General features: G+C 35.1%; 1 protein-coding gene across 2 annotated transcripts; it reads left to right on the plus strand.

The window, feature by feature from the left end:
* The first annotated feature begins 590 nt into the window (after positions 1-590).
* Positions 591-15,272, plus strand: LOC112521490 (ATP-dependent zinc metalloprotease FTSH 4, mitochondrial). Of its 2 annotated transcripts, XM_025130383.1 has the most exons (7): positions 591-801; positions 10,193-10,280; positions 10,726-10,995; positions 11,390-11,635; positions 11,721-11,845; positions 12,952-13,428; positions 14,090-15,272. In XM_025130383.1, exons 1-7 carry the CDS (start codon positions 775-777, stop codon positions 15,014-15,016), a joined length of 2,160 nt encoding a protein of 719 aa, XP_024986151.1. In that variant the 5' UTR covers positions 591-774; the 3' UTR covers positions 15,017-15,272. The 2 variants fall into 2 exon arrangements, with proteins under 2 accessions (XP_024986151.1, XP_024986152.1); XM_025130384.1 differs by lacking the exon at positions 10,726-10,995.
* Positions 15,273-27,051: the final 11,779 nt, after the last annotated feature.

Raw genomic sequence — 27,051 nt, forward strand, 5'->3', positions numbered from 1 at the left:
AATGACTTTGCCATTTCATCACGATAGGTAGTAGGAACAAATGGCAGCTTTTAAGAACGTTGAGAATTTGATTGTCAACTCTTTCAATAAAAAGAATCATACTTTTCCAAAGAGAAAATTTGTTTTTTTTAAACGAGGAGGTTTACATTAGGTGTCATTGCTATTATTTGTGGAAGTCATTACAGATCTTATTTATGAAATTAAACAAGCAACTCTGATATCACTTGTTGAATACAAACACAATAAGTTTCCATTTTTTAATTATGTATGCTTATAAAAACAAAGAATTACATATTTATTACAAAATATAGGAAGGTAAGACATGATCTTAATTGATGATACATTTGATCACAATTGAGAGACTGAAAGAATATGAGAAGATTCTCTTTCAGATATGAAGAGCTGATAAAGTCTTCAAATGTTGATACCCATTTATACCAAAAGTTTTTTAGGTTATTTAACATGTTGTTAGCAACAATGAAAAATGGACCCAAGTCCACGAACAAAATGTTGACATGAAAACTTGGGGAAGAACCCATCTCAACGAACAACAATCGGATTACATACAATTTACCATTTCCAGACCACATAAAAATCCAATCACTCCTTTCCTAATTTCCCCTTCTAGACCCATCTCTCTCTCTCTCGTAAACCCACCAATATCTCGCTGAAAGTTCGCAGGCCTTCACATCAAGCATCCATTTTGACATTTCTGTTCGAGGAAGAAAGGGCGAGACAAAGATCTGACCTTTGATTTGAAGACAAAGTAGAAGGATGGGCCTAAGACGCCTTCTTACCCAGGTCTATATTTCAACAATTTTTGCTCTCTTTTCCTATTTACTGTATAGATTATGTCAATGATGCGTTCGAGGTGTTACACTTTTTGGAATCTCTTAGGGTTACATACGAAAATAAAGAAAACCCTAATCTCATTATTAGATTTTAGGGTTCTCACGGACCTCCTTCAAACAGCTCCAATATGGTTTGTAGCTCTAGCTTGGTTCAATTTTTATTGGCATTTGGTTGCGTACATATGTGGTATGTTTTGAAGCTTAAGTCTGACTCTGACAAATTGGTGGACTGGCTATGGCTTTTCATTTTTGTTGTTGCATTTAGTTGAATTTGATATACTGAATTTAAAGTCTTTTCATGATCATGGTTTTTTTTGAATCCCACCTGCTGCTTTGTTAAGAATCGGTCTACCTACCACCTGTAGTTGGACAACCACATAGTTGATTTCCTTTATAAGTGGCTTAGCTTTTCAAATGATGCTTGGTCATGCTTTACACATAGAAGATACATGTTTACTGGAGACAGTTAATAATAAGTATTAAGTTAAGCTGGTGGAAGAAAATTTTATAATGGCATATTGTTAGGGACCCTTTAAGGGTGTTGTGTTGCTAAACATACCTCCTAAGGTCAAATCGATACATTAGAAATGTAAAAAGGGTTGAGTTCGACATGTGTGAGTGGGAAATTTATAGGGGGGAGGTTAAACAAACCCCCCAATATGCTAAATCTCCTCTTACTGATAGTGTTCTTTTGATGGCTCCTTGTTTGTTTGGTGATTTTCAAGTCCTTGATTTTTTGTGCTAGCTTCATTGCTTATATCAGCCTTCTTGGTTCCCACAATCTCAATGCCGTGTGGATATCATCCGTCAATCCTTTTACAAAAGTTCTCACCTTTACCTCATTGGGTAGTCCCTGAACCTGTAGTGCTAATAACTTGAATCTACGACGATTATTTCAACTACGCGATCGTGTGTGGGGGAAGAAAATTGCTTCACTAACAGACCCCTACGAGCCTTGAAAACATTCCAAGATTTGTTTCGAGAAATCTCGCCGGTTGGTAGCTCTCAACCTATTGATACCATGCGAGCGCCTCACCTTCCTTACAAAATCTCAAGACTTGAGTCCATCGTATTCGCTCATCTCGTTAACTATATAGTATCACTCAGTTTAGCCAATTCGTCACATCATCGACATGATGACATCTGAAGTTTACAGGCATTTTGTCCTCCCTTATATGGATGTGGTACACTCAATGCTTGCTGTCGACTAGTTCACCATTGATCCTATGGTTGCTGAAATTTTTGGGCTGGTAATTGCCTTCACAAACTCTCCTGGGGCCTCTTCATTGGTTAATTTCTCATTTCTGGTGTCGACAAAGAGGTACCAAGTAGGTCCATATTGTTAGGGAACCTATCAGACTAGATTCACACGAGCAAACACTAATTATGAAAGTGAACAACATACAATGACACAGATTTACGTGGTTTGGTCAATAATTGACTTACATCCACAACCACATTAACGAGACTCATATAATTCAGCTTAGAGTTTTGCAATTACGATGAGGTGTATATATAATGAGACCTTCGTCAAGGCACTTGTATCCTTGATCTGTAAGCTTTATACTCAACAATGTCCCTCTTGGAGGCTGGTCACGTCACTTGCACTCCACTCAAGTACATCTAGTAAAAACCTAAACTACAAACAATTGTCAGCTAGTGTAGCACTTTGTCATCAATCAACTTTGAAGGCTGGTTGAAGCTATACAAAGCATCGACTTTTCTATAGTGACCACCTTGGTCAACATATAAGCAAATTCTTGGAACCAAGGATCTCTGTGAAGGTCTTAAGGATGAAAAATCATCATTAATTGGTTCCTTGATATAGTGATATTAATGATACCTTAGTACCATGAATCACATGATTCACTGCAACACCTTGTTTTTTGTTCTATTCCTCAAGAAAAACCTTCAACCAAGTCATTTCTTAAATAACGCTTTCAATAGCCATATAATCTGTTTTTGTGGTTGAAAGGAGAACACTATTTGAATCGAGCAATCAACTAATTGTTGTGCCATTATGCAAACATACCCTAGAGTGCTTTGCTTGCATCTGAACAACCACCCAATTTTGCATCAAATTGTTCTTCCAAAATCACATTACTTTTTTTTGGAACACAATGCAACTCTAGAAATTTCTTGCAAGTACCATAACAACCACTTGACAACTTTCCAGTATTTCTTATTTGGATTTTACAAGACTTTGCTAACAACTCCCTCTACATGAGCAATATTTATCCTTGCACATACCATCATATACATTAGACTACCAACTGTAGATGCATATGGAACCTTAGCCATTTCTTTCTCTTTATCTGCCTGTGTGACTGTTTCTTCTTGAGCTTGAAGTGGCTTTCGAAAGGCTTGCTTTTGATCTTAGCATCTTGAAGAACATTCTCCCAATATACTTTCTTTGGGAAAATTTTAGAACATCTTCAAATCTGTCTTTAATGATGCTCATACCGAGTATATGCTTTGAGGACCCAAATCTTTCATTTCGAACTCTTTAGGCGTTTGTTTGTTCAGTATGTTGGTTTCCCTCATGTTAGAACCTGCAATCAATCTATCATCAACGTATAACATTAAATATGATATAGGATGAACCGAGTTTCTTTAAGTAGCAACAATGGTCCATAAGACATCTCTTATGCCCACTCCTCATAGAACTGTCAAACTTTAAGTGCCATTTTCTTGGTGCTTGCTTCAAACCATATAGACTTTTCTTCAATTGCAGACTAAGGGGCCGTTTACTAAACGCTTATCCAGTAAGCGCTTACCGGTAAGAGTCAACTGTTATACCCTAACTTGAATCGTAACAGGAAACGTACTCCTCAGCCTAAATCGTAAGCAGTAAAAACACAATAGCAGAATTACAGTAGCTAGAACTCGWCGATTGTAACATACRTGAATGAAATTGTCGGCCAATCTATTGAGATATGAAAACGATGCAGTTCCCAGACTTTCGAGAGGTCTGGGTCCTCTCCATGAGCTTACGCTCCAAACGACTCTACTGAAAACACAAAACAGAATACCCGACTACTACCAATAGCTCATTATTTAAGCAAACATAATTACCAATCTACCCCTCTTTTATTCATGTTTAAAGCAAAGACTAAACAGACTCAACTAACTCCTTCTGTACGTAAACCTCAAAGGAGGTTTATCAATACTCCCCCCCAAAAATTTCACCTTGTCCTCAAGGTGACAACTAGGAAATTGCTGAAGAGGTGCTTCAAGATTCTCCCAAGAAGCTTCAAAGCTTGATAATCGATACAAAACCGCCAACTTCCATCTTTTTTCTTAACCAACAATACTGGACTGGAGAAAGGACTCATACTCGGTTGAATAACTCCTGCCTCGAGCATCTCTTTTATCAATTTCTCAATTTCATCTTTATGATAATGAAGGTAACGATATGGCCAAACATTAATCGTTTCAGTCCCTTCCCTTAACATAATCCCATGCTCCCTACCCCTCTCTGGTGGTAATCCCCGCGGCCTATTAATAACTGATTCATATTCTCTTAGTAGTGGATCCAAAACCACATTTGGTTCTGCCATTTCCTTCGAAAATACCGAACAAGTACCTAATTTCACCAACACATCCTGTCCTTCATGGTTGATCACCTTTTCGATAGCTTTCAGCGACACTATCGAACGTCCCAGAGATGGATCACCCTTTAACGTGACAGATTCTCCCCCACAAGTGAATTTCATTACTTGTAACTTCCAGTTAACATACGTGGCTCCCAAAGACTCCAACCATTGCATCCCTAAGATTACGTCACTATTACCCAAACCCAAAGGAAGAAAATCTTCTCTTATCTCAACTTCTGGTAAAAACAACGTTATCCCCTTGCAAATACCGCTTCCTTTCTCCGTGTTTCCAGAACCCAAAGTAATAGTGTATTCACCTGTAGTTTCTACTTTTAAATTCAGTCTTTTAACTAAATCGTATGATATGAAATTATGTGTTGCACCACTATCAATTAGTACTACCACTTTTTGTCCTTCAATGTCTCCTTTCATCTTCATAGTTTTAGGGTTAGTCAAACCCACAACCGAGTTCAAATGTACCTCTACCTTATCAGTCACTTCAGCTGCATTACAAGCTCTTTCCTCTGTCTCTGGTTCCGTATCATCAAAAGAATCCTTTTGAACTAGCAATACACTAATCTCCCTCTTACACTTAGGGCCAGACGCGTATTTCTCATCACACCGATAACACAAACCCAACGATCCCCGTTGTTGTACCTCTTGATCAGACAAACGCCGGAACCCGGTAATCATTTCATTTGTAAATGATGGTGAATTAACAGAACTAACGACGCTATTAGAAGCATGATTAGGAAAATTACTTTTCAACTTTGGATTAGAATGAAAAGACGAACCTGTCTTCTTGCCATATCCGCACTCTTCTCTCGCGATAACACCTTGTTTTTCAATTCGATCTTCATAGCTATCTCCATTGCTTCGCTAAGTGTCAACGGATCCAAAAGTCTTAATTCCACCTTAATAGATTCCTCCAATCCATTAATGAATTGAAATTAAAAAATCTGTTCCGGAATCCCATTCGACGGCGCCGCGACCTCAACAAATTTCCTTTTGTATTTTTCGATCGATCCTTCTTGCCTTACCGACAGAAACTGTTCACACAACGAACCTGCTGTCAACGACCTAAATTGTCTTAACAACAAATGTTTCAGATCGTCCCATCTTGTAATAGGGTGTCGTTTATGCTCCCATTGGAACCACTTCAACGCATCTCCTTCAAAAGAAATAAACGACACGTCAATTTTCTCTTCTTGACTCAACTGATTCAACATGAAATAACGTTTGGCTCTCAAAATCCATCCGTCGGATCTCTGCCATCGAAAACAGGGATCTCTAATTTGCGCTCCTTCACCGCTGAAAATCGATTCTGATTGTTTCGATTTCTGTCTCTTCGTTCCACTCTTGCAGCTGTTTCTTCATTGGACGAATTGGTCGTGTTCGTTCGATTTACAAAATCGTTCCTCAAATCTTCGATTTGTTGTACAATACGCTCCAGACGTCTTTCGATTGATCCTACGCTACTCTCCAAATCTTCAATTCGGTTGTTAGTGCTTCGAGTCGTGACATTCGCCATCTCTAATCGTAACGTGCTCTGATACCAATTTGTTATACCCTAACTTGAATCGTAACAGAAAACGTACTCCTCAGCCTAAATCGTAAGCGGTAAACACACAACAGCAGAATTACAGTAGCTAGAACTCGTCGATTGTAACATACGTGAATGAAATTGTCGGCCAATCTATTGAGATATGAAAACGATGCAGTTCCCAGACTTTCAAGAGGTCTGGGTCCTCTCCCTGAGCTTACGCTCCAAACGACTCAACTGCAAACACAAAATAGAATACCCGACTACTACCAACAGCTCACTATTTAAGCAAACAAAATTACCAATCTACCCCTCTCTTATTCATGTTTAAAGCAAAGACTAAACAGACTCAACTAACTCCTTTTGTACGTAAACCTCAAAGGAGGTTTATCATCAACGCTCGAACTTACTTTACCGGGTAAGATTGTAGTCCATCAAAACGGCATCGTATGCAACAATTTACCTTGTAAGTGCTTACTGGGTAAGAATCATCACCCTCACTTACTGGGCAAGACTATTGCTCTTACCAGGTAAGATTCTCAGCCCTTGCCATGTTCACCCTGTAAGGAAAATGACATGGTAAGCGCTTACCGAGTAAGCGTATAGTAATTGGCCCCTAAGTTTTCTTTCCGTGCTACCTGAAAGCAAGCACTCGTCTGGTTATGTCGTGTAGGTGTGGTAAGCGCTTACCGAGTAAGCGTTTAGTAATTGGCCCCTAAGTTTTCTTTCCCTGCTACCTGAAAGCAAGCACTCGTCTGGTTATGCCGTGTAGATGTCCTCAAGATGATCATGTTAGAATGTTGTCTTAAAATCTAACTATTATAGATGTAAATTCTTTGCGGCTATAATACTCAACACATGCCTGATAGTAGTCATCTTCACAACCGGAGAAAATATCTCATCGTAGATTTGTACTCGATACCTCTTATCTGTTCCCTTGACCACTATCTCGTGCCTTGCATCTCTTGTTGCCATCATGGTCAAAGATGCAAGTCCTCTGCAGCCACAATATTTAACACGAGTCTGACAGTACTCATCTTCACAACCAGAAAAAATCTCATTGCAGTCTACACCTCTTTTCATTGAATCCTCTTGACCACTATTATCTGCTTGTATCTCTTGTCGCTATCATGTTCTTCTTTGACCCTAAAACGCCTACTTATTCCACAAAACCTTCTTTTTGTTTGGTAACTTCGATGATCTGACTCTTGTTCTTTTTTAAGAGAGCTCATGTTCTCTATCATACATGCTTCACCAAATGAAGACTCTCATTTGTACTGCTTGCGCCTTCTGACTCTTACAAACATCATGGCAAACAAACATCACGCACGTCGACTCTACTTCTCAACACATATTGCCTCCTAAATTGAGGCCAAAAATGATGTTTGTGTCTTAGCCTCTCATCAGCCCAAAGCGAAACCCCCGTTCTTGCCTAATTGTCTTTCCACTATCCTCTTCTTCTTATGACAAGTCATCTCCTACTTTGTAGTCGGCTCCTCCCTTCTAGTCATTCAATAGTTGGCCCCATACCAGTCGTCATTTATGTTGCAGACATCCTCTTAGCCAGATAGCCAACGTCTTCGGTCGCTGTTACCTCCATGCGCTGTTGAACTCACCATGCTTGGGTTCGACCCCCAATCGGCCAACTGTCACCACCTCCCTTAGTTATGATATTCTAGCTCATCAGTGGTTTTTTTTTTTTTTTTCTGGCTTTCTGATTTACTACTACTCAGAGCCTCATTTATTACTACCTTCTCTTTTTTTTTTCTACGTTCTCACCATTAACTCTCTTCTTTTTTCTCTACTCCCTCTACCCACCATTTGCATCTTGTTGATGTCGCCTTGCGACTCTGGTATTGGGTTTCGATTATATTTTGGAACAACTTCTCAATCGATGCAATTTTTTGATTCACGCCAACAAACTGCTTCGACACCATAACTCTCACTTCTCCGATTTCGATTCCCATCTTTTCTCCTTTTTCGTTCACTTTTTCACCACCAATGGTCCCCCGGACAAATCACCTCTGATACCAATTAGATAAGAACCAAGATAATTTTTTATCAAAAACTGAGGAACCAAGAACACAAATCTCGGCCCGCTTACTTGATTCATTTCATGCTCGAAATCCGTCATTGGCTAAACGCTCATTTGGTTATGCCATTTTGGGCTTTGCTGCGTCTGGCCTGTCCTCTAGGCACCTTTGGAAGGCTCCATACCCTCAATGGTAAGCGAGATAGAAAGGTTAAAGACAAGAGCCAACTATCTCCGTTTTTAACGCCCAATCTAACACTAAATTAATTATCTAATTCTTATGAGAAGTCGCTCAACACTATGTAAATTATGCTTGACTTTGAGTATGTAATATACGTTATAGATTCACTTGACTCAATCTTTGCTTTCACCAATATCACCCCTTCCTTGAATTAAGAGCCTCTTATCATCACTGGTTTGAACCCTTATTTGAAGAGAATTAGCAAAAGGCGCAACATATTTTTTTGGGGTCATGTGGTTACAACAATCGTTATCAATATGCCAAGCATGATTTACATCACAATTGAGAAAAACACTATCTGCATCCCTGCAAGTCTTCTCATGTGTGAATGTAGACTTCTATTTTCTTCAGGAAGTCCTTTTCAACAGTTCTTGATAAGTATGCCCAAATTCTTTGCAATGATAACACCGAACTTTGTGATAGGAGACTTTTCTTTTCGTGATTTGGGAGTTGGGACTTTCCTTTTATCTTTGCCAGATATTTATCTCATTTAAGTTCAAGACCAAAAGACATGCTTCATAGTTGATGAATCAAATTGCTGCATGCAAACCTCATATGAGATTTGAATGGTCATAACAAGCTCTGAAGCGACAATGCGGGCAAGTTCTTTGATTGCTATGACAATATGTTCGAATTTTCTAGGCAAACTTCTCAATATCATCTCAACAACCCTTCATCTCCATGATTTCACCATTTAATCATATTTGATTCACAAGTGCAATCACCCATTGCAGAAATCTTTGACAGTTTCAGTGTCTTCAGTTTTTAGCAGATCAAACTCCTGGCCAAGGGTCTGTGATAGGATGTCAAAAGAGTACCCCATGTTTTTTTCACTGATATAGCGGCTGGTATATGTTCAAAGAATGGATTGAGAGAATAATTAGTGCCTTCTTGTTCTTTTGCTGGTTCTTCAACCTCATTCTCTATTACAGCCCATAGATCTTACAACTTGTACACCATCTTCATCATGATGCTCAATTGATGATAATTTTTCCACTGAAGCAAGGAAGTTGGGGCTTTCAATTACTTATCCGTGGATGCTATTTTCCGTTCACAGTTGTTGTTTCTGAAGTGAGGTAGTTTTTCTGAAGTTCGACTAACCTAGTAATCTGGATCGGTATCACTTTTTTGTAAATTAAGAACGAAAACAGCAATTCTCAAGTGGAAATACTGCAGAAATTTTGGAAAGAAGACTGCAGCAATATCTTCTACTGCTCCAACAAAAACTGCGTGTTATTATTGAATAAATTGAAAAGGCAGTTTATTATCTGCATTTCATTATAGTTCAAAAAACTGTCTAGAATGTAACTTTTAAGTATTTACATATACGATGTACATATACAATGTTGAAAAATGTGATTCTGAAGTGTATTTACATGTCTATGATGCACCTTGGGCTCTTTGTCACCATTTGATTTGCTTTGACATCATGATAAACATGATTTGTTGATCAATATTACAATTGAAGTGCCGTACTTGGGGAATTTCTGCTTCCTGTTTTGCAATGTCTTGTGGATTTTTCATGTGAGCTTGCTTACTAGATCATGATGTTGACAGCAATGTCATTGGTTCTAATGTATATGCTGCATCTCTTTGTTTCGAGCAAGTTTGGAGTGGAACAATTTATTTTATTCGAAGGGAAAACGTCATGTTTGGTTACTGAACTGGAATAGATGAGGCATTAGATTAGAACCATTTCGTAAATAATGTTACTTTTTCATGCTGTATAGAGTGTGATGATGGTTTCTTTTTCAGTGCTGAATATGATACATTATGAACCCTGACTAATATGTATGTATGTATACATACACACACAGATATAGATATATGCAAATACATTGTTCTTTTTTAGTTTCGAAATGCAGTATGTCCTTTTTTATTCTTCTTCTTTTATTTAATCCACATGCTTGTGTTTATTTGTTTATATAGGTCTCAAGACAACAATCACAATTGAGGGTCGTAAAGAACTTGTATACCAGATCGTACAATACTTATCAAAAGGTCGGAGGTGATGCAGGTATATATGCTTATAAGCTTGTAACGTTGCTTCATATTCCATCCTAAGAAAGAGCTCATAAACAACTCTCTATTACCCAGGAAGATTTATTCTCAAGAATTTTAGGATGGAGTTAATAATCTTTACATTTCATACGCTATTGAGCATCCATGCTTCTTTCATTTACATGTTAGTTGTTGCTGTCTTTATATTGATGGTTTCCATTTGCTTTTCTGAATAATCAATGTCGGAACTTATATTTACTATTAGCATCAACGTTACCTTTGCCCCTTCTAAATCATTTAGAAAAATCCTGATTAATTCCATTTTTTCTTTTGTCATATGTGCTTTGCTAGGGATACGTTTAAATGAGATCGTATTTGTTGGACACTTGATTTATGAAGTAAGAAAAAGCATCATCTCATTAACTCTGTTGTTCCCTCCAATGATTATTATGTATCTGCAGCTTACAAGCTTCCAAATGGCCAAAGAAGGTTTCAGTCCAGTTATGTGGGCAGTTTTGCACGAAGATTGCGTGAACGTGATGCAGACAGAGCAAGCGATTCATCATTACTTAGGGAGCTTTACCATCGAAATGACCCTGAGTCTGTGATAAGACTATTTGAAAGCCAGCCTTCGTTGCACTCAAATTCTTCAGCACTTAAAGAATATGTTAAGGCCTTGGTCAAAGTTGATAGATTAGATGAAAGCGAGTTGCTCAAGACATTGCAGAGAGGTGTGATAGAAATTTGCCCCAATTTATTTAAGCTTTCTACACTCTTCTTCGAGTAGACATTATTTTGGGGAAGAACAAAGGGAATATTCAAATAATCCATCATGATATTACTTCTATAAAGGCGGGTTGAAATGAGAAATATAAATATTTTCAAGAATCCAGGAACCAACTATTCATGTTTATTAATGATGAACATTGATATTTATAATGGAAATATATGATATTTGTGATAATTCATGAATGTGATAAAAGTTCATGATATTCATGATGAGTAATATTATGGTTCTCATTTGAACTCTCCCAACTGTTATAACTTAAGTATTTTTAATTCACACTTTTTTCTTTCATTTCCGTGTAATGATTATTTAATTGTTTGTCAAAATTTCGATTCCAGGAATAGCAGGGTCTGGGAAACCAGCTTATGATGAAGAGATGATTGGTGGCTTTTCAGCCCTCAAGAATGTGGGGAAATCTACAAAAGAAGGCATGTTAGGAACTGCGGCTGCCCCTATACATATGGTGGCTACTGAAGGAGGACATTTCAAAGAGCAATTATGGCGCACAGTTCGTGCTTTAGGCATGGGATTTCTACTAATTTCTGGTGTTGGAGCACTCATTGAAGATAGAGGAATCACTAAAGGTATTATTAGTTTGGTGCTACTTCTTATATGCTGATGTGGTTGTGTTATCAGGCACAACAATTGAACTATTGTTCTCCTACGCAGGACTAGGTCTGCATGACGAGGTGCAGCCAAGTATGGAATCTAGTACAAAGTTTAGTGACGTGAAGGGTGTAGATGAAGCAAAAGCCGAGCTTGAAGAAATCGTTTACTATCTTCGAGACCCTAAGGTAATAAACACATTCGTCAAAGTGTATAGCTCTGAATTGAATCGGGTCCAGGAATATGAGAGATAGTGAGAATTCTTGATCTCACTCTGGGAGCTCATATGCTTCAATTTATATTATGTCTCTTGTTTTCATTTTAGTTCATTCCACAATAAAAGTCAAGGGGTGGCCCTGGTGCACCAAGACTCCTTGGCTTTGAGAGGGTTGGGGAGGGGGTTTTGTTAAGAAACTTCGTGGGGGTGGGCATCCTCAAATGGGTATCCACGTCATCAAATGTTACAAGATTAACATGTTACCGGTCAAAATGAGTACAAAATAGGAGTTTTTTTGACTTTGTTACATTGTTTGAGAAAATAACTTCTTTGTCACTAAATAGGAACTAAATCAAACTTTGTTGCATTTTAATGCATTTTTGCTCTTTTCTAAACAATGATAGTATACACATTCTGTTAGCAGTGAATGTTGAACCTACAACAATTGGATTAAGAGGCTCAGTTGGCCAAAAACCATGGGTTCCTTTTGTACAAGTATTTAAACATAGAGTTGCCTTAGAAAAATTGAATGCTTTTTTTTATAAACCAGCTTGTACGCACCTTGACTAATACCGTGGGCCTGATGTTAACAGCTGGGAAAACCTCCGGTGGCCCTGAGGGGACTCGAACTGGTTGACTAATGGGGAGTAAACCCAAGGCTTGAACAGTTGAGCAACCCTCTAGGGCAATTAGCTCTTGAGCCACGTGGCCCAGTTGGCCATGGTTTTCTTTTATTATCTAAACGTGCCATAGCCATAAATCACAAGGGTGGTGCCTGAGTGGTTTGAGCTTGGGCTCCAAAGGTCAAAAGTGCCTGGAGGTCCCAGGTTTAAATCCAGGGAGGGATAAAAATCCCCCTGTGGCCATGGAGGTTCAAATGTGGTGACTCTGGGATACCCGCAAAGCAGGTGGTTGCTCTGGAATTAGTCGACTTTCATAGCGGGTTGAATATCCAGGTTAATAAAAAAAAAAGAAAAAAGTCTGAATAGTTTGTTGTATATGATTTATTTGGCTGGATACGTAATGCTGTTTAAGAAATCATGAGAAGCATCTGATTTTGCATTTCAATTGTGACAGCGTTTCACTCGCCTTGGTGGGAAGCTACCGAAAGGTGTTTTGCTTGTCGGTCCTCCTGGGACGGGAAAAACCATGTTAGCCAGGGCCATAGCCGGAGAAGCAGGTGTTCCTTTCTTTTCATGCAGTGGTAGTGAGTTTGAAGAGATGTTTGTTGGTGTTGGTGCAAGAAGGGTTCGAGATCTCTTTGCTGCAGCCAAGAAGCGGTCACCGTGTATAATTTTTATTGATGAGATTGATGCCATTGGAGGAAGCCGTAATCCAAAGGATCAGCAGTACATGAAGATGACTTTGAATCAGTTGCTTGTTGAATTGGATGGCTTTAAACAAAATGAAGGAATTATTGTTATCGCGGCAACCAACTTTCCACAATCGCTGGACAAGGCGTTGGTAAGACCTGGTCGGTTCGATCGTCGTGTGGTGGTTCCAAATCCGGACGTTGAAGGTAGGAGGCAGATAATGGAATCTCACATGTCAAAGGTATTCTCTTTGCAATCTAACTTTCACAACAACAAAATCGGCTTTATAGGACGCCAAATATGTCTAAATGTCCAAATAGACCAGACTTTATGACTTAGGATTATAGGACCAACCAATTGTACGTCCTATGTAAAGGTTGATATGATGCTTTTGGGCGTCCTAACAAGTTTTGAAGGACGCTTTTTGAAACAAAGCGTCCTATTGGTCTTCTTTTAAATATGGCGTTATTTGAAAAGACGTCTTATAAAAAACCAGTGTCTTGTAAAAACCAGTGTCCTGTAGTAGATGAGTTCATAAGCTTCCTTTATTTCTAAAGTGCCCTAAAAGACTTGTTAGGATGGCCAAATAGATAATACGCTCAAGTATTTGGTCCTAAAAACTTAAAGTCCTATAAACCAGTTTATTAAGACATTTAACATCTATAAAACCGATTTTGTTGTAGCATTTGATTTTAACTATACATGTCAAACTTTGTTTCTTTTCTTTTATGCATGCCTTGGGTTTTTCTGGGAAACAGCCTCTCTGTCTCGTAGAGCAGAGGTAAGGTCTGCGTACATCTTACATTCTTACCCCCAAACCCTACCTTCAGGTGGGATAGTCCGTGTATGTTTTGTTTGGTTTATACATGGAAAAGACATTATTCTTAAAACTTTTCCAACAGATCTTGAAGGCAGACGACGTTGATTTGATGGTTGTTGCCAGAGGAACTCCGGGATTTTCTGGTGCAGATCTTGCAAATCTGGTGAACGTGGCGGCTCTCAAGGCGGCAATGGATGGCGCCAAAGCAGTTAGCATGGCTGATCTTGAGTTTGCGAAGGACAAGATCATGATGGGTAGTGAACGTAAATCCGCCGTTATATCAGATGAGGTTCGAAAACTGACGGCATACCACGAAGGTGGTCATGCCCTTGTGGCCATTCACACTGATGGCGCTCACCCTGTCCACAAAGCAACAATTGTTCCACGAGGAATGGCTCTTGGCATGGTGGCTCAGTTGCCGGAAAAAGATGAAACGAGTGTTTCACGTAAAGAAATGCTTGCTCGCCTCGATGTTTGTATGGGCGGCAGAGTTGCGGAAGAACTTATTTTCGGTGAAGATGAAGTTACTTCGGGAGCATCATCCGATCTCGAGCAAGCCACTCGTATCGCAAGAGCGATGGTCACGAAATACGGCATGAGCAAAGAAGTCGGGGTTGTGGCTCATAACTATGATGATAACGGGAAGAGCATGAGCACTGAAACTCGGCTCCTTATTGAAAAAGAAGTTCGAGAATTTCTCGAACGGGCTTACAATAACGCCAAAACCATTCTCACGACTTACAGCAAGGAGCACCATGCGCTCGCAAACGCGTTACTCGAGCATGAAACCTTATCCGGGAAACAAATAAAAGAACTACTTGCTCAATTGAACAAGCAGCCTCAGCAACAGCAGCAGCAACTAGTTGCACCTCAGAAGAGTTCACAGTCTAAACCAGTGCCGCCATCCACACCGAACCCCGCTGCGGCTGCCGCCGCCGCCGCCGCTGCTGCCGCGAGTGCCGCCTCCGCTGCCGCAAAGGCAAAAGGTATTGCTCCTGTTGGATCTTAGCAGTTGAGTTGAGTTGGGTTGGTAGGGCTATATTTATGGAACCAATGTGCATATAATGGATACTTGCTGGATGAAATGCTTGTTCTTTATGGCTGCCACTGAGGTCCTATTACCGAATTATGGTGATTTTGAACATGAAGAAAAGTAATAGAGAATATAAAAGAGGCAGCGATAATGTCGAATATGTAGCAGTTATATTGACATATCCTCAAATGCTGATTTTTCTGTTTATTTTCTGAATACGCAACTTTTTCTCTCGGTCGCTTTTTCTTATCGTCTTACTGGTAAGATCTTGAGTTTGTACTGTTCTCCGGTGTTCATATGTTCGAGTCCCCTCGGGGCAATCGGAGGTTTCCTGATTGATAATTTCGATCTCCTTGTGTGTGAGTGTGCCACTAGTGGTTTGTGTGGCAATAAATTTTAAGCCCATGTGGGATTAGTCGAGGTATGTTCAAGCTGATGTAGACACTCACGGTTATCCAAATTAAGAAAATGGTATAAAAGCAGCTCCCTGGACGTTGGGATTTATCATTTAAACTTCAACTTTTTAAAAATGTCGATTTAGTCCTCCCATTTCAAATTTATTTCAAAGTGCTCCAACTTTGGCTGTAAAATAATATGAAACGAGTATACAGACCATAAACCCTAATTAGGGGCTATTTGACAATTGCTGAATGGTTTGGTGCAAAATCATTAAGTGATCAGAATGATTAAGAGACTCTTATAATATAGTGCAAAATGAAATATAATTGTTTGGTAATTGTGTATAATGAAATTAGGGCTCTTAATGATTAAGGAAGATCCATGATATAAAATCATTCAAAATATTTTAGAACTATTAAAAGGTAGATTTTTTTTTGTCAAACAAGATTCACCTCTTAACAATTCGGAGGTTGCTTATTAATGGAACTATTAAGAGGTATACAAACAATCCCTTAGCTTCTAAAGTTCAAATTTAAGGTAATCAAACAATCTCCATTTTGCATTAATTGTCCGATATCAAGAAATATTTGAGAAGATTGTTTTCTTGGTAGCACATTATTTGGACATTCACCAAATCATTTCAAGCATGATTGGTGTGAGGGTTCCAACGAAGTCGTGCTCTCAGCATGTCCAGAAGCACAGGAGAACGTTCTTACTGAAACAAACGAATGCAGATTTGACGGAGTTAAGTGGCAGACTCTGTCAAATCAAAATCGTTTGTTTTCGCTGTAGAAGGAGGATTTTATAAATTGTATGAATTTCACGGTGAGTTTGCACAAGTTTTATTTGTAAATTGGCCATTAGAAGTTAAACCATTGTTTTGTCTTGAAATGAGCATAACTTTGGCCGTCCAAGGGGTGTGGGTTCATTTACAGTATATAAATATCACATATTTTAATAACAAATAAATACCGTATAAAAAAAGCAAAAAAATTACATATATACGCATAAATGATAAAACATGGCTTGGATTTCAATTTTGTTTCTTGCAATTGGAAAATAAATATCTGAACCGTATGAAACAATGTGGACGAACAGGGGCGGACCTACCCTTTTGAGAGGGGGTGGTTGTCTGTGGATCCACTAAATTAATGAAGCATTTAGGTCCTTAAAATGTACGATCATAAATATTTCAAAGTGAAGCCTAGAAATAGAAACTTTAGAGGTTTATATGATTTTTTTTTATAAATAAACACTGCTAAATAAAGGGGTTTCACATACGAATTGATCCACCGGAAAAAGGATCATCGACGGATCTCACAGTTAGAGAAAACGTTTCCTCTTATTGTAATTACCGTAGGGTTGACCATCACAGGCGGCCGTATCTGCCGGTAATTAATAATCCGCCACAACTAGTGAAACCTCTTTGTCTAGGAGTGAAAAATGGAATGATAATTAAAAAAAAATGGTCGAATGCAGTAACTTTGATAAAAGTGACACACACGTATATAGAGGTTTCAAAAGAGAACATCTCTGTTTTACAAAAATACGAGAACATCTTTGAGTATGTAACTTATAATTAAAATTAAAAAGAAAAGAAAATAATAATTAAGGATAATCATGTGATTTCTTATTTATCTGTAATCTTGGTAACTCCATTATTCCTAAAATCAGCTATAGACAATATACTCCCTGATCATAATGAATTACAATATTATCACAGTAAAATCATATAGTTAACAAACAGAGCTGAGATTGTGGACGCGATCATCATTGGTTTTCGTTTATGACATTGTTATCACAACAAAATTACATCATAAAAAGTATTCGATTTATCAAACTATTATCAGATTATTATCACAATAAAATCAGATCATTAATCTACATACGAAGTCATTGACAATACTAACAACATTTAAGGGATAAAGATAAATTTAAGATAACAAAAAATTATAGATAAATACAGAGAAATTTGTTAACATTCTCTTACAAAGTTTTGATAATATTATCAACTAAATTGATTAGAAAATCTAGAAATCAAAATGACATGAAAAACGTAAATTTGATTATTTTAATTGATTTAATTTGATGTTCGATCACTACAAAACTAAGGACTATCAACGATGAACAAAACCGTAGTTAATTCGTTGCTATGCTCCGATTATTCGTTATGCTTAGATTCGTCGCTGATAGTTGTATCTTTATTGTAGTTTCAAAATATATACGGTAACACATAACAAATCGATACAGTTGCACCTTTCAAGAATCTAATTTTTTTACACTACAATGGATGAATGAAACGGTGGCACGTGACACCGTAACCATTGAACTAGATCCGTCCCTGAACCTAGGTCATGCTAAAGGTCATCCGCGTTTCGGATTTAATATCACATATACATCATATGTGATGAACTATAGTATCACATATAATATATATATATATATATATATATATATATATATATAAACGAGGTTCTCGTGTTTTCGTAAAATAAGATGTTCTCATTTGAATCTTTATATATATATATATATATATATATATATATATGTTATGTATATATGAAGCAACACAAATCAGTGATGAATTTGTGGCGAAAATCAATAGAAGTTGATTTGTTTTTAAGTTTTCTAGAATCTGTTGGAAATCCACCAGTAATTATCTGACGGAAGTTTGCCAGAAAATTCTGTCGGTGAAACCCAGTGTTTTAGTAGTGCATGTAGTTTTACATTAATGGGAAAAAAATGTACGAGCAACCTTATGGTAACTTCACGTGAATCACATGTGATTTTTACGTGTTGTTAGTGTAAAATCACATATGATTGAGTTATTTTCTTATTTTTATAAGTATATAGATTGAAGTAAATACAGTTAAACAGTGGCGACAGAAGCTGAAGGCATGAAACAGCAACAGACGGGTCCATACCACTTCTCCCTTGTCATATGAACTGGTACAGTCTTAGAAAACAACAGTGCATATATATATATATAAAATTTAATTAGAAATAAATTTGTTTAATAAAAAAAGAAAAAAAGAAAAAAAGAAAAAAAGAAAAAAGAACATGTGCATGTGCATGTGCATGTGCATGTGTGTTGGAATTTAATGAGAAAGCCAATCACGTGAGGATCTGTGTCGACTACAAAAACAGAATATTTTTGGTTATTCAGATAAAAAAACTTAAAGCCTCTTAACTTTTTAAATTCGACTTTTGCTTTCCAATCATTTTTCTATTTTAATTTTTATATTTATTCAAGTTTAAACATATTTAATGGTCAGCTCACCTCATCGTAAGAAGAAGACTTAAATGTGAGAAGCGTAAGAAAAAATCTGAACCTTTGATCATCTTAACTATTTTTCTCACCAAAATCCAACCCTCGTTAAATTTACACATAAATAATAATAAAATATGAGATATTTAAAAGTTAAAGGAAGGTTTGGTTCATGGATTTTGAACAAATTGGATTGGATAATTCTTTTAACCAAATTTCAAATTCTATGTTTGGTTATTATAATACAGGAAGCCTTTGAATTTCACAAAATAATGAAATCATTATTTATTGGCAGTGAAAGAATTGAATTTCATCTTTGTGCTTCCAATTTAACCAACACTGCCCATCCATGCCCTAACTATGACCATATTACTAGTGTCATTGTCACACCCTAACCCCCACCACCACACGACTACTATCGTCGTCACAACCACTATCCACCCTTACCCCAACCCCTAAACTATCACTGACTAACCATACAACTATTGTCGTCGTCACAATTATTACTCCCACCTGCAACCACCTCGCTCGGCGCCCCCACCCTGCCACCTGACCACCATTCCACTGTTGTCTTAGATACTACTACCGCCTGCCACCCACATATCGCCCAACCCCACCTTCCCCCACCGACCACCATGTATTAATGAACAAATCGAATATCATGTTAAAATAATAAGGGCCATTTAACAAAGGCAAATTGGTAAGCAGATGCATGACAATGATCAAGAATTTACCAAATAAAAAAATTAACGACGACTGATAATCATATATAGTAAGTAAGTGAGAAGACTCTTAGGTGGTGTTTGGTTTGCAAAATGTTTTTTTTTTTGATGAAATGAAATTTGTTAAAGAAATTTGACTTTGAAGAAAATATTGGAATAAAATGTTGTTAGGTTTGACCACCTGTTTGGTTGACAGACATTGGAATGGAATTTGTTAAGGACTTGAAATCTGTCTATTTGGTTAACAGAATGTAGCTTTGGAATTGTAATGAAATATTGGTAAATGACCAAAATGCCCTTTTTGAAAATTTTAGGTTTTTTAAAACTAAAAGTACTTTAATAAAATATTTGTTTATTAATGTAAAACAATATAAAATAGGCAACCCAAATATAACCATAAACCAAACGACGTTACTTAATCAACGGTAGTTGGCGGTGGTTCAGATCGGTGGTGGTCCACGATGGTTCAAATTGGTGGTGGCTGACAGTGGTTCAGATGGCGGTGGTCAGCAATAGTTTAGATCGATATATGGTTGTTCGTGATGGTTCAGATGGTTGTGGCAGCGGTGGTTTAGATCGGTGGTTGTTTAAATCGTTGGTGGTCGTCGGTGATTCAGATCGGAGGTTGTCCGTGGTGCTCCAGGTGGCGGTAGTCGAATGTGGTTTAGATCGACCGTTGGATCAGATTGGTTATGGTCGATGGTGATTCAGATCGGTAGTAGTTGGTGGTGGTTCAGATCGATGGTTGTCCGTGGTAGTTCAGATGGCAATGGTCGACAGTGGTTCAGATCGACGGTTGTCTGTGGTAGTTCAGATGGCAATGGTTGTTCAGATCGGTGGTGTTCCATGGTGGTTCAGATCAGTGGTGGCCGACAATGGTTCAGATCAGCGATGGTGGTCGGCGGTGGTTCAGATTGGTGGTAGTTGGTGGTGGTTCAGATGGCGGTGGTGAGTGATGGACGGTACTCGAAGATGGTAATATTGGATTTTATAAGATTAAAGTATATTGGGTCAATGACATATTTGGTTTTAAATTTTTTTATCTATTTAATAAATCTTCACAATAGTTTTTTCATGTTAGCAATTTTACACGAAAAGGATTTGATTATTTTAAAGCAATGTAATAATTTATCACGAATTTTAAAAAAATATCATAAAAAAAGCTTCTAAAATTCAAATATTGTTATAACGATGTTTTCTGGTGTAAGGTTATTACTAATTAAACAGAACAGGCTTATGACTTTTAGTTTTTTTTTATTAACCTAAATATCCAATCCGTTATACGATCCGACTAATCTCAGGACAACCACCTGTTTTGCAGATAGCCCGAAGTCATCGTATTTGAACCTCCGTGACCATAAGAAGATTTTTTTTTTGATTTGAACCTGAGACCTCCTGGTATTTTTGATATTTGGAGTCAAGCTCAAACCAATCCAACACTATAAGATAACTTTTAATTTCATTTGTCAACGCCTACAAAGGAAAACCTCCTTTAAAGGATAAAAAGAATAAAGTTATGACTTTTAATTTCATGTGTTACAAATGAATATTATTTAAATTTCAATGAGCTTGTAATAAGTATAAAGTATAAGAAAATAGTTATATGTTAACTTATTCGATTTAATTGAAACCATTGAAAAAATAAAACCAAATCGAATAAGACTAACCTTATACAGTAAATCAAACTGTTTATCATAAATTCTGTGAGTTATTCAATTTTGGTATTTTTACAACCTTTAAAAGAAGAATCCCGACACCCTGATAAAGGTATTGCACCTGATTATGACGTCTTACAAATGAAAGAGTAAGACGCAATGAATATTTTTGTCTCTCTCTCTATATATATATACATACACACACATATATATATATACACACACATATATATATATATATATATATATATATATATATATATGGGTGTCATTTGACATTTATTTTGGTTAAAGCAATATGCATCATGTGAACATGAGCCGAGTACTTGTGTGTCATCTTATTTTCTTTAAAAGGGAAATGTGGTGACATATATAATATAAGGGTTGTTTTATGAAGTCTATTTTTTCTAAAATGAATCTCTTTTCAAATATTTTTGTCAACGTAATGGTTAATTGAGGAAAATATTGAATCAACAAAACTATATATATATATATATGCATCATTTGAGAATGATAATATTTGAGATGTGAAGAAATGATCATAGTACTTCATCTAGTAAACATTTGCGGCTTTAACTGTGAAATATCAGATAATTCCTCGCATGTATATGTGGAAGATAAATGTGTAGTTTTGTAACTTTATACAAATAGACGCCAAACAGGTTCATATGTGAACTCATTTGAGACACATATGAATGATATGTTCATATGTGAACCAATTAATTAGTTCACACGTGAATTGTTTAACCGGTTCATATATGAACATATATGAACCCACATGTTCATATATGAATCCGTTAATTAGTTCACATGTAAATTACATGGGTTCATAAGTGAATTAGTTAATTAGTTCAAATGTGAATCAATTAAAATAGCTAATATGTGAATTGTACGAGTTCACATATAGTTCATATGTAAATTATATATGAACTTGTTTGTCGCCTATTTTTAAAAGTTACGAAACTACCCTATCTATTTTTAGCCGCAATGTTTGACCACTCAAAGCCGTAATTATTGACCAGCCAAATCAATCTTGACCGTATGAAGGTCTAGGATCACTTCTTTATTTCTCAAATATCTATACCACTTCTCAAAATAACATTTGATATATATATATATATATGTGTGTGTGTGTGTGAGAGAGAGAGAGAGAGAGAGAGAGAAAGAGAAAGAGAGATACAAACCACGCCATTTGTAAAAAAACGTACAAACCATCGATTTCATTGTTTAATTTAATAAAATTGTTTAATATGATGTATTGTTTCATACAATTTTTTTCTTTATGAAATTGTTTCATATATTTTTGTTTTTATATAAAAATGAATTTGTTTCATGTATTTCTCATTTTGACGAAATTTGTTTTCTAAAATTAATATAAGGAAAATGATAATGTCCATAAATGCCCTCTAAATTAAAAATCATTAATCAACTCTCAAAATAAATAAAAAAGTGAAAAAAGAAAAAAGAAATTTATGATTGGTTGAATGAGCATTGCACGGTTTGTACAAATGACTTGGTTTGCATTTAATCCCTAGGCCCCCCCCCACCAACACACACACACACACACACACACACACATATATATATATATATATATATATAGGGTTGGGTTCACGATTTTTACACTTGAAACTTTACAACAAAATGTGAATATTCGGAATTTTTTTACAAAGATACAAATTCTTAACCCAAAGTTTAGTGATTCATTCACTTTGCAAAAATAAACAAGGATTAAAGCTTACAAGTACAATCTGAATTTAATTCAACGTACTGAACATAGAATGATTTCAAAAATAAAGGAAGCTCTTCTTATTAGCGAGATGCTTCCAAAAGAGGCAACACAATAACCACATGGTAAAGTATTTAAGTTACAAAGACTACTAGTTCAAAGTAAAAATAATAATTAATTAAGGAAAAGTCAACATAAGCCCATTTCAAACATATTATCTGCCCTATGATAAAATGATCTAAAAGTCTGTAAAAAGTGGCTTTTTCAAAAAGCCAGCTTCTTTTGTGACGCCTTGTCCTCTTGCAATGTTGTAGCAACTCGCTACAACAACTTGAACAAATCACGTAGTTTGCAATATTAACATGCAAAATAAGAACGAAAAATGACTCAATGCTTGACTTTTTTAGAATGATGTTCTGATTATTTTTAAGCATGACTTTACATACATATAATTTCACTAAATTACGTGTTTATTATGTGGTTGTTTGTTGTAATCGTGATGAATTACAAGAAGCGGTGCATTGAAGTTGCAACTTCATCGTATCTCCACTTTTTATGCTTCTTATAATTACAAAATCGAACTTCAAAAATCAATAAATTCCTTCGTTTAAGAACCAAATCCGATATGATAAATTATAAAAATCCAAGGATTAATAAACCAGTATTATATTATAACCAAAGTTGAGTCGATCGGCTTGACTAGGTTTTCAATTTGTTATATTTAAAAATTATATATTTATGTTATTTTTAATAACGTAGACCAACAATAGTCCACTAAATATCAATCTACCTATTAATTGTTGTTAAGGGAGTGTTTGAAATTGTTTATAAAAACAATTTATTAACTTATTTCGGTGTGACACCGACAATAAGCATTTTTGAGTGTTTAGAAAAATAGTTTATATCGGTACCAAACCGGTAATAAGAAGTTTTTGAATAAGTTAAATCATTGTAACTTATAGTAAGTTGATAAAGATTTTTTATAAAAAACATAATTTGTTTCAGATAAGCAATCCCAAACACTCCCTAACTAAATTTTCTCAAAACACTTATTTCAAATCAATGGGACAAATAAATAAATAATTTAATAACGGGAAAAGTCTAAAAAATTCAATGGACTTTAGTGTTTTGAATGATTAAGTCATTGGAGAATTTTTTTGGAACAAATAAGTCTTTCGACATTCCAAAACATGTTAAATAACTACTTGGACTTTTTAAAACTTGTGAGATTCATACTTATTACCTATACAACTGGTTAATGTAGTAAAAAATGGAAAAATAAAAAAACTCAATGGACTTTCATATTTTGAATGATTAAGTCCATAAATATTTTTTTGAATAAAAAAAATATTTACATCTATATAATGAAACAAATATACCAAAACTTACATTTAAAAAAGATTATTTATGAAATTTATTTTAATTAAAAATAAAATATATTATGTCAGTGAATTTTCAAATAAAAAAATTTAAAAAAGATTACTGATTAAATTTATTTTAATTAAAAATAAAATATTCTGTATGTGATTTTTCAAATTAAAAAAATAAAAAAAGATTTAAAAATGATTACTGATGAAATTTATTTTAATTAAAAATAAAATATATTCTGTTGACGATTTTTCAAATTAAGAAAATAAAATTAATTAAAATTTGTCGCTGATCCGTCATTGAAATGATATCATTGACCGACGAGATTCAAGCACGGTCTTTCACACTTATGAACATGTTATTGTGTGACGGTGGTCAAGTTAGCCATCAATTAGATATAAATAATCCATGCATATATACGGTATACCAATGAATACTAACGACAAATTTTCATTAATTGTGTATTTAGTTAAATTTTATCGTAATCCGTCAATAATTTAATCAAATTATTTTCTATTTTTTTGGAAAATCACCAACGAAATATATTTTATTTTTAATTAAAATAAGTTTCATCAGTGATCATTTTTAAATCTTTCTTTATTTTTTTAATTTGAAAAATCTCATACGGAATATTTTATTTTTTTGTCGTTGATCTGTCATTGAAATGATATTACCGACCGACGAGATTCAAGCACGATCTTTCACACTTATGAACATGTTATTGTATTCGAGTATCTAACGGTAGTCAAGTTAGCCATCAATTATATATAAATAATCCATGCATATATACCAATCAATAGTAACGACGAATTTTCATTAATTGTGTATTTAGTTAAATTTTATCGTTAATCCGGCAATAATTTAATCAAATTATTTTCTATTTTTTAATTTGAAAAATCACCAACGAAATATATTTTATTTTTAATTAAAATAAGTTTCATCAGTGATCATTTTTAAATCTTTTTTTTTAATTTTTTAAATTCAAGAAATCATATACGAAATATATTTTATTTTTAATTAAAATAAATTTAATCAGTAATCATTTTTAAATCCTTTTTATTTTATTTTTTAATTTAGAAAATCACTGACATAATATCTTTTATTTTTAACTAAAATAAATTTCATCAATAATCTTTTTTAAATGTAAGTACTTTTTTGGTATCTTTGTTTCAGTTTACAGATGTAAGTGTTTTTTTGGTTTAAAAAATGTTTAAAAACTTAATCGTTTAAAATATGAAAGTCTATTGGTTTTTTTTATAAAATTTTTCCATTATTTAACCACATTAATCAGTTTTATAGGTCATAAGAATGTATGTAACAAGTTTTAGAAAGGTCAATGACTTATTAAACAAGTTTTGAAATATCCAATGACTTATTTTTTTTTTTTTCTAAAAATTTGTTTAAAAACTTAATCATTCTAAAGACTAAAGTCCATTCGATTTTTTTTAAAATTTTTCTTTTTAATAACTTCCAAAATTATTTAGTTTTATAATTTTTTTTATTATAAATTATATTGATTATATCATTTATTTAATATTCTCAACTTAATCGACATAAACTGTCAATAAGACTATAAGAGTTGTGACGCTATATTATGCATTATTTTGGTCAAGTTGTTTTTCCTCCTATTCCTTAAATTAACATTTTTAATAGTTTGTCTGATTAAAAGAAGTTTTTTAGGTACGACTACAATAGTAGAATATATATTTTATCTACATTTTTGTTGAAAAATGCAATTAAAAAAATCAATAAGAACCTACTTTATATAGAATAAACTACACTTTTGGTTCTTGTGGTTTGTCATAATTAATTACGGATTCGGTCCTCGTGGTTCGTTTATTACATCGGTGGTTATTGTCGTTTGTAAATCTTTATAGATTTGGCCCATCGATCTAATAGTTGTGCTGAACATATGAGGTCAGATATTTTCGTTTATTTATATTGTACAAGTTTGTAAAACTTATGAACAATTAACTGAAGCTATGTGTCAATAGAAAAACTAATAACCCCTCGTATCATAACCAACAAATACATTTTTCAAAACCTTGATCGCTTTAATTCCATTATCAAGATCATCATAAAGATCATCAAGAAGATTAACAAGAACATGATCAAGACTATAATGAAATTTTGTGCAAATTCATTAGAAAAAGTTGTGATGCAAAACCAAATTTAAAACCTTAAAATTCATTCATAAAAATTAAACCCTAAAATCAATTATAGAATCAAATCCCTTAAACCATTCTTAGAATCAATAGGGGTTTGAATTTTTTTGCAATTGTCGATATCGATTTTAAGGACTTAATTTGTTGTTATTATGGTCGATGAAAGCCTTTGACATAGTGATGAAGATCTCAAAGTCCATTAATGCTTTCTACTTATACAATCCACATCTCTTCGTATAAAAGCAATTTCATCTAGGTTCCCCATAGTTGTGTCAACCCCCCTCTTTTTCTTCTTCTTCCCCAAATAGGTTAAGAGCGCGATACTAGCATGGTGGTGATCTGGAGGGTTTTCTTGAAGTGGTAGTGATAGTGTCAAAGCAGATAAATGAAGTGATGATTAGTTAATTTTCTTTGTGGATCAGTGATCAGTTCAGCGAAGGTAGTAAGAAGTAGTGAAACCAGCAGAACCACTCGAGTGGTGGGAGAAGAACGGGAAAATATATACTCACATACATACATACACACACATATATATATATATATATATAGAGAGAGAGAGAGAGAGAGAGATACATACATACATAAAGGAACGATCAAATAAAAACCACCCTCATTTGTAAAAACCGTACAAACCACCATCATATGTCGATTTCATTGTTTAATCTTATGAAATTTTTTCATGAAATTGTTTAATCTTATGAAATT

This window comes from Cynara cardunculus (genome assembly GCF_001531365.2).
Source record: "Cynara cardunculus var. scolymus isolate 2C chromosome LG 11, CcrdV1, whole genome shotgun sequence".
Taxonomy (NCBI): Eukaryota; Viridiplantae; Streptophyta; class Magnoliopsida; order Asterales; family Asteraceae; genus Cynara; species Cynara cardunculus.

Bases quoted from the DNA above. Each gene is read 5' to 3' on its own strand.
- LOC112521490 (XM_025130383.1), top strand. From the start codon at position 775: ATGGGCCTAAGACGCCTTCTTACCCAG. The intron at 802-10,192 runs GTCTATATTTCA...TTGTTTATATAG, and splicing joins TAAGACGCCTTCTTACCCAG to GTCTCAAGACAACAATCACA. The intron at 11,636-11,720 runs GTATTATTAGTT...TCTCCTACGCAG, and splicing joins AGATAGAGGAATCACTAAAG to GACTAGGTCTGCATGACGAG.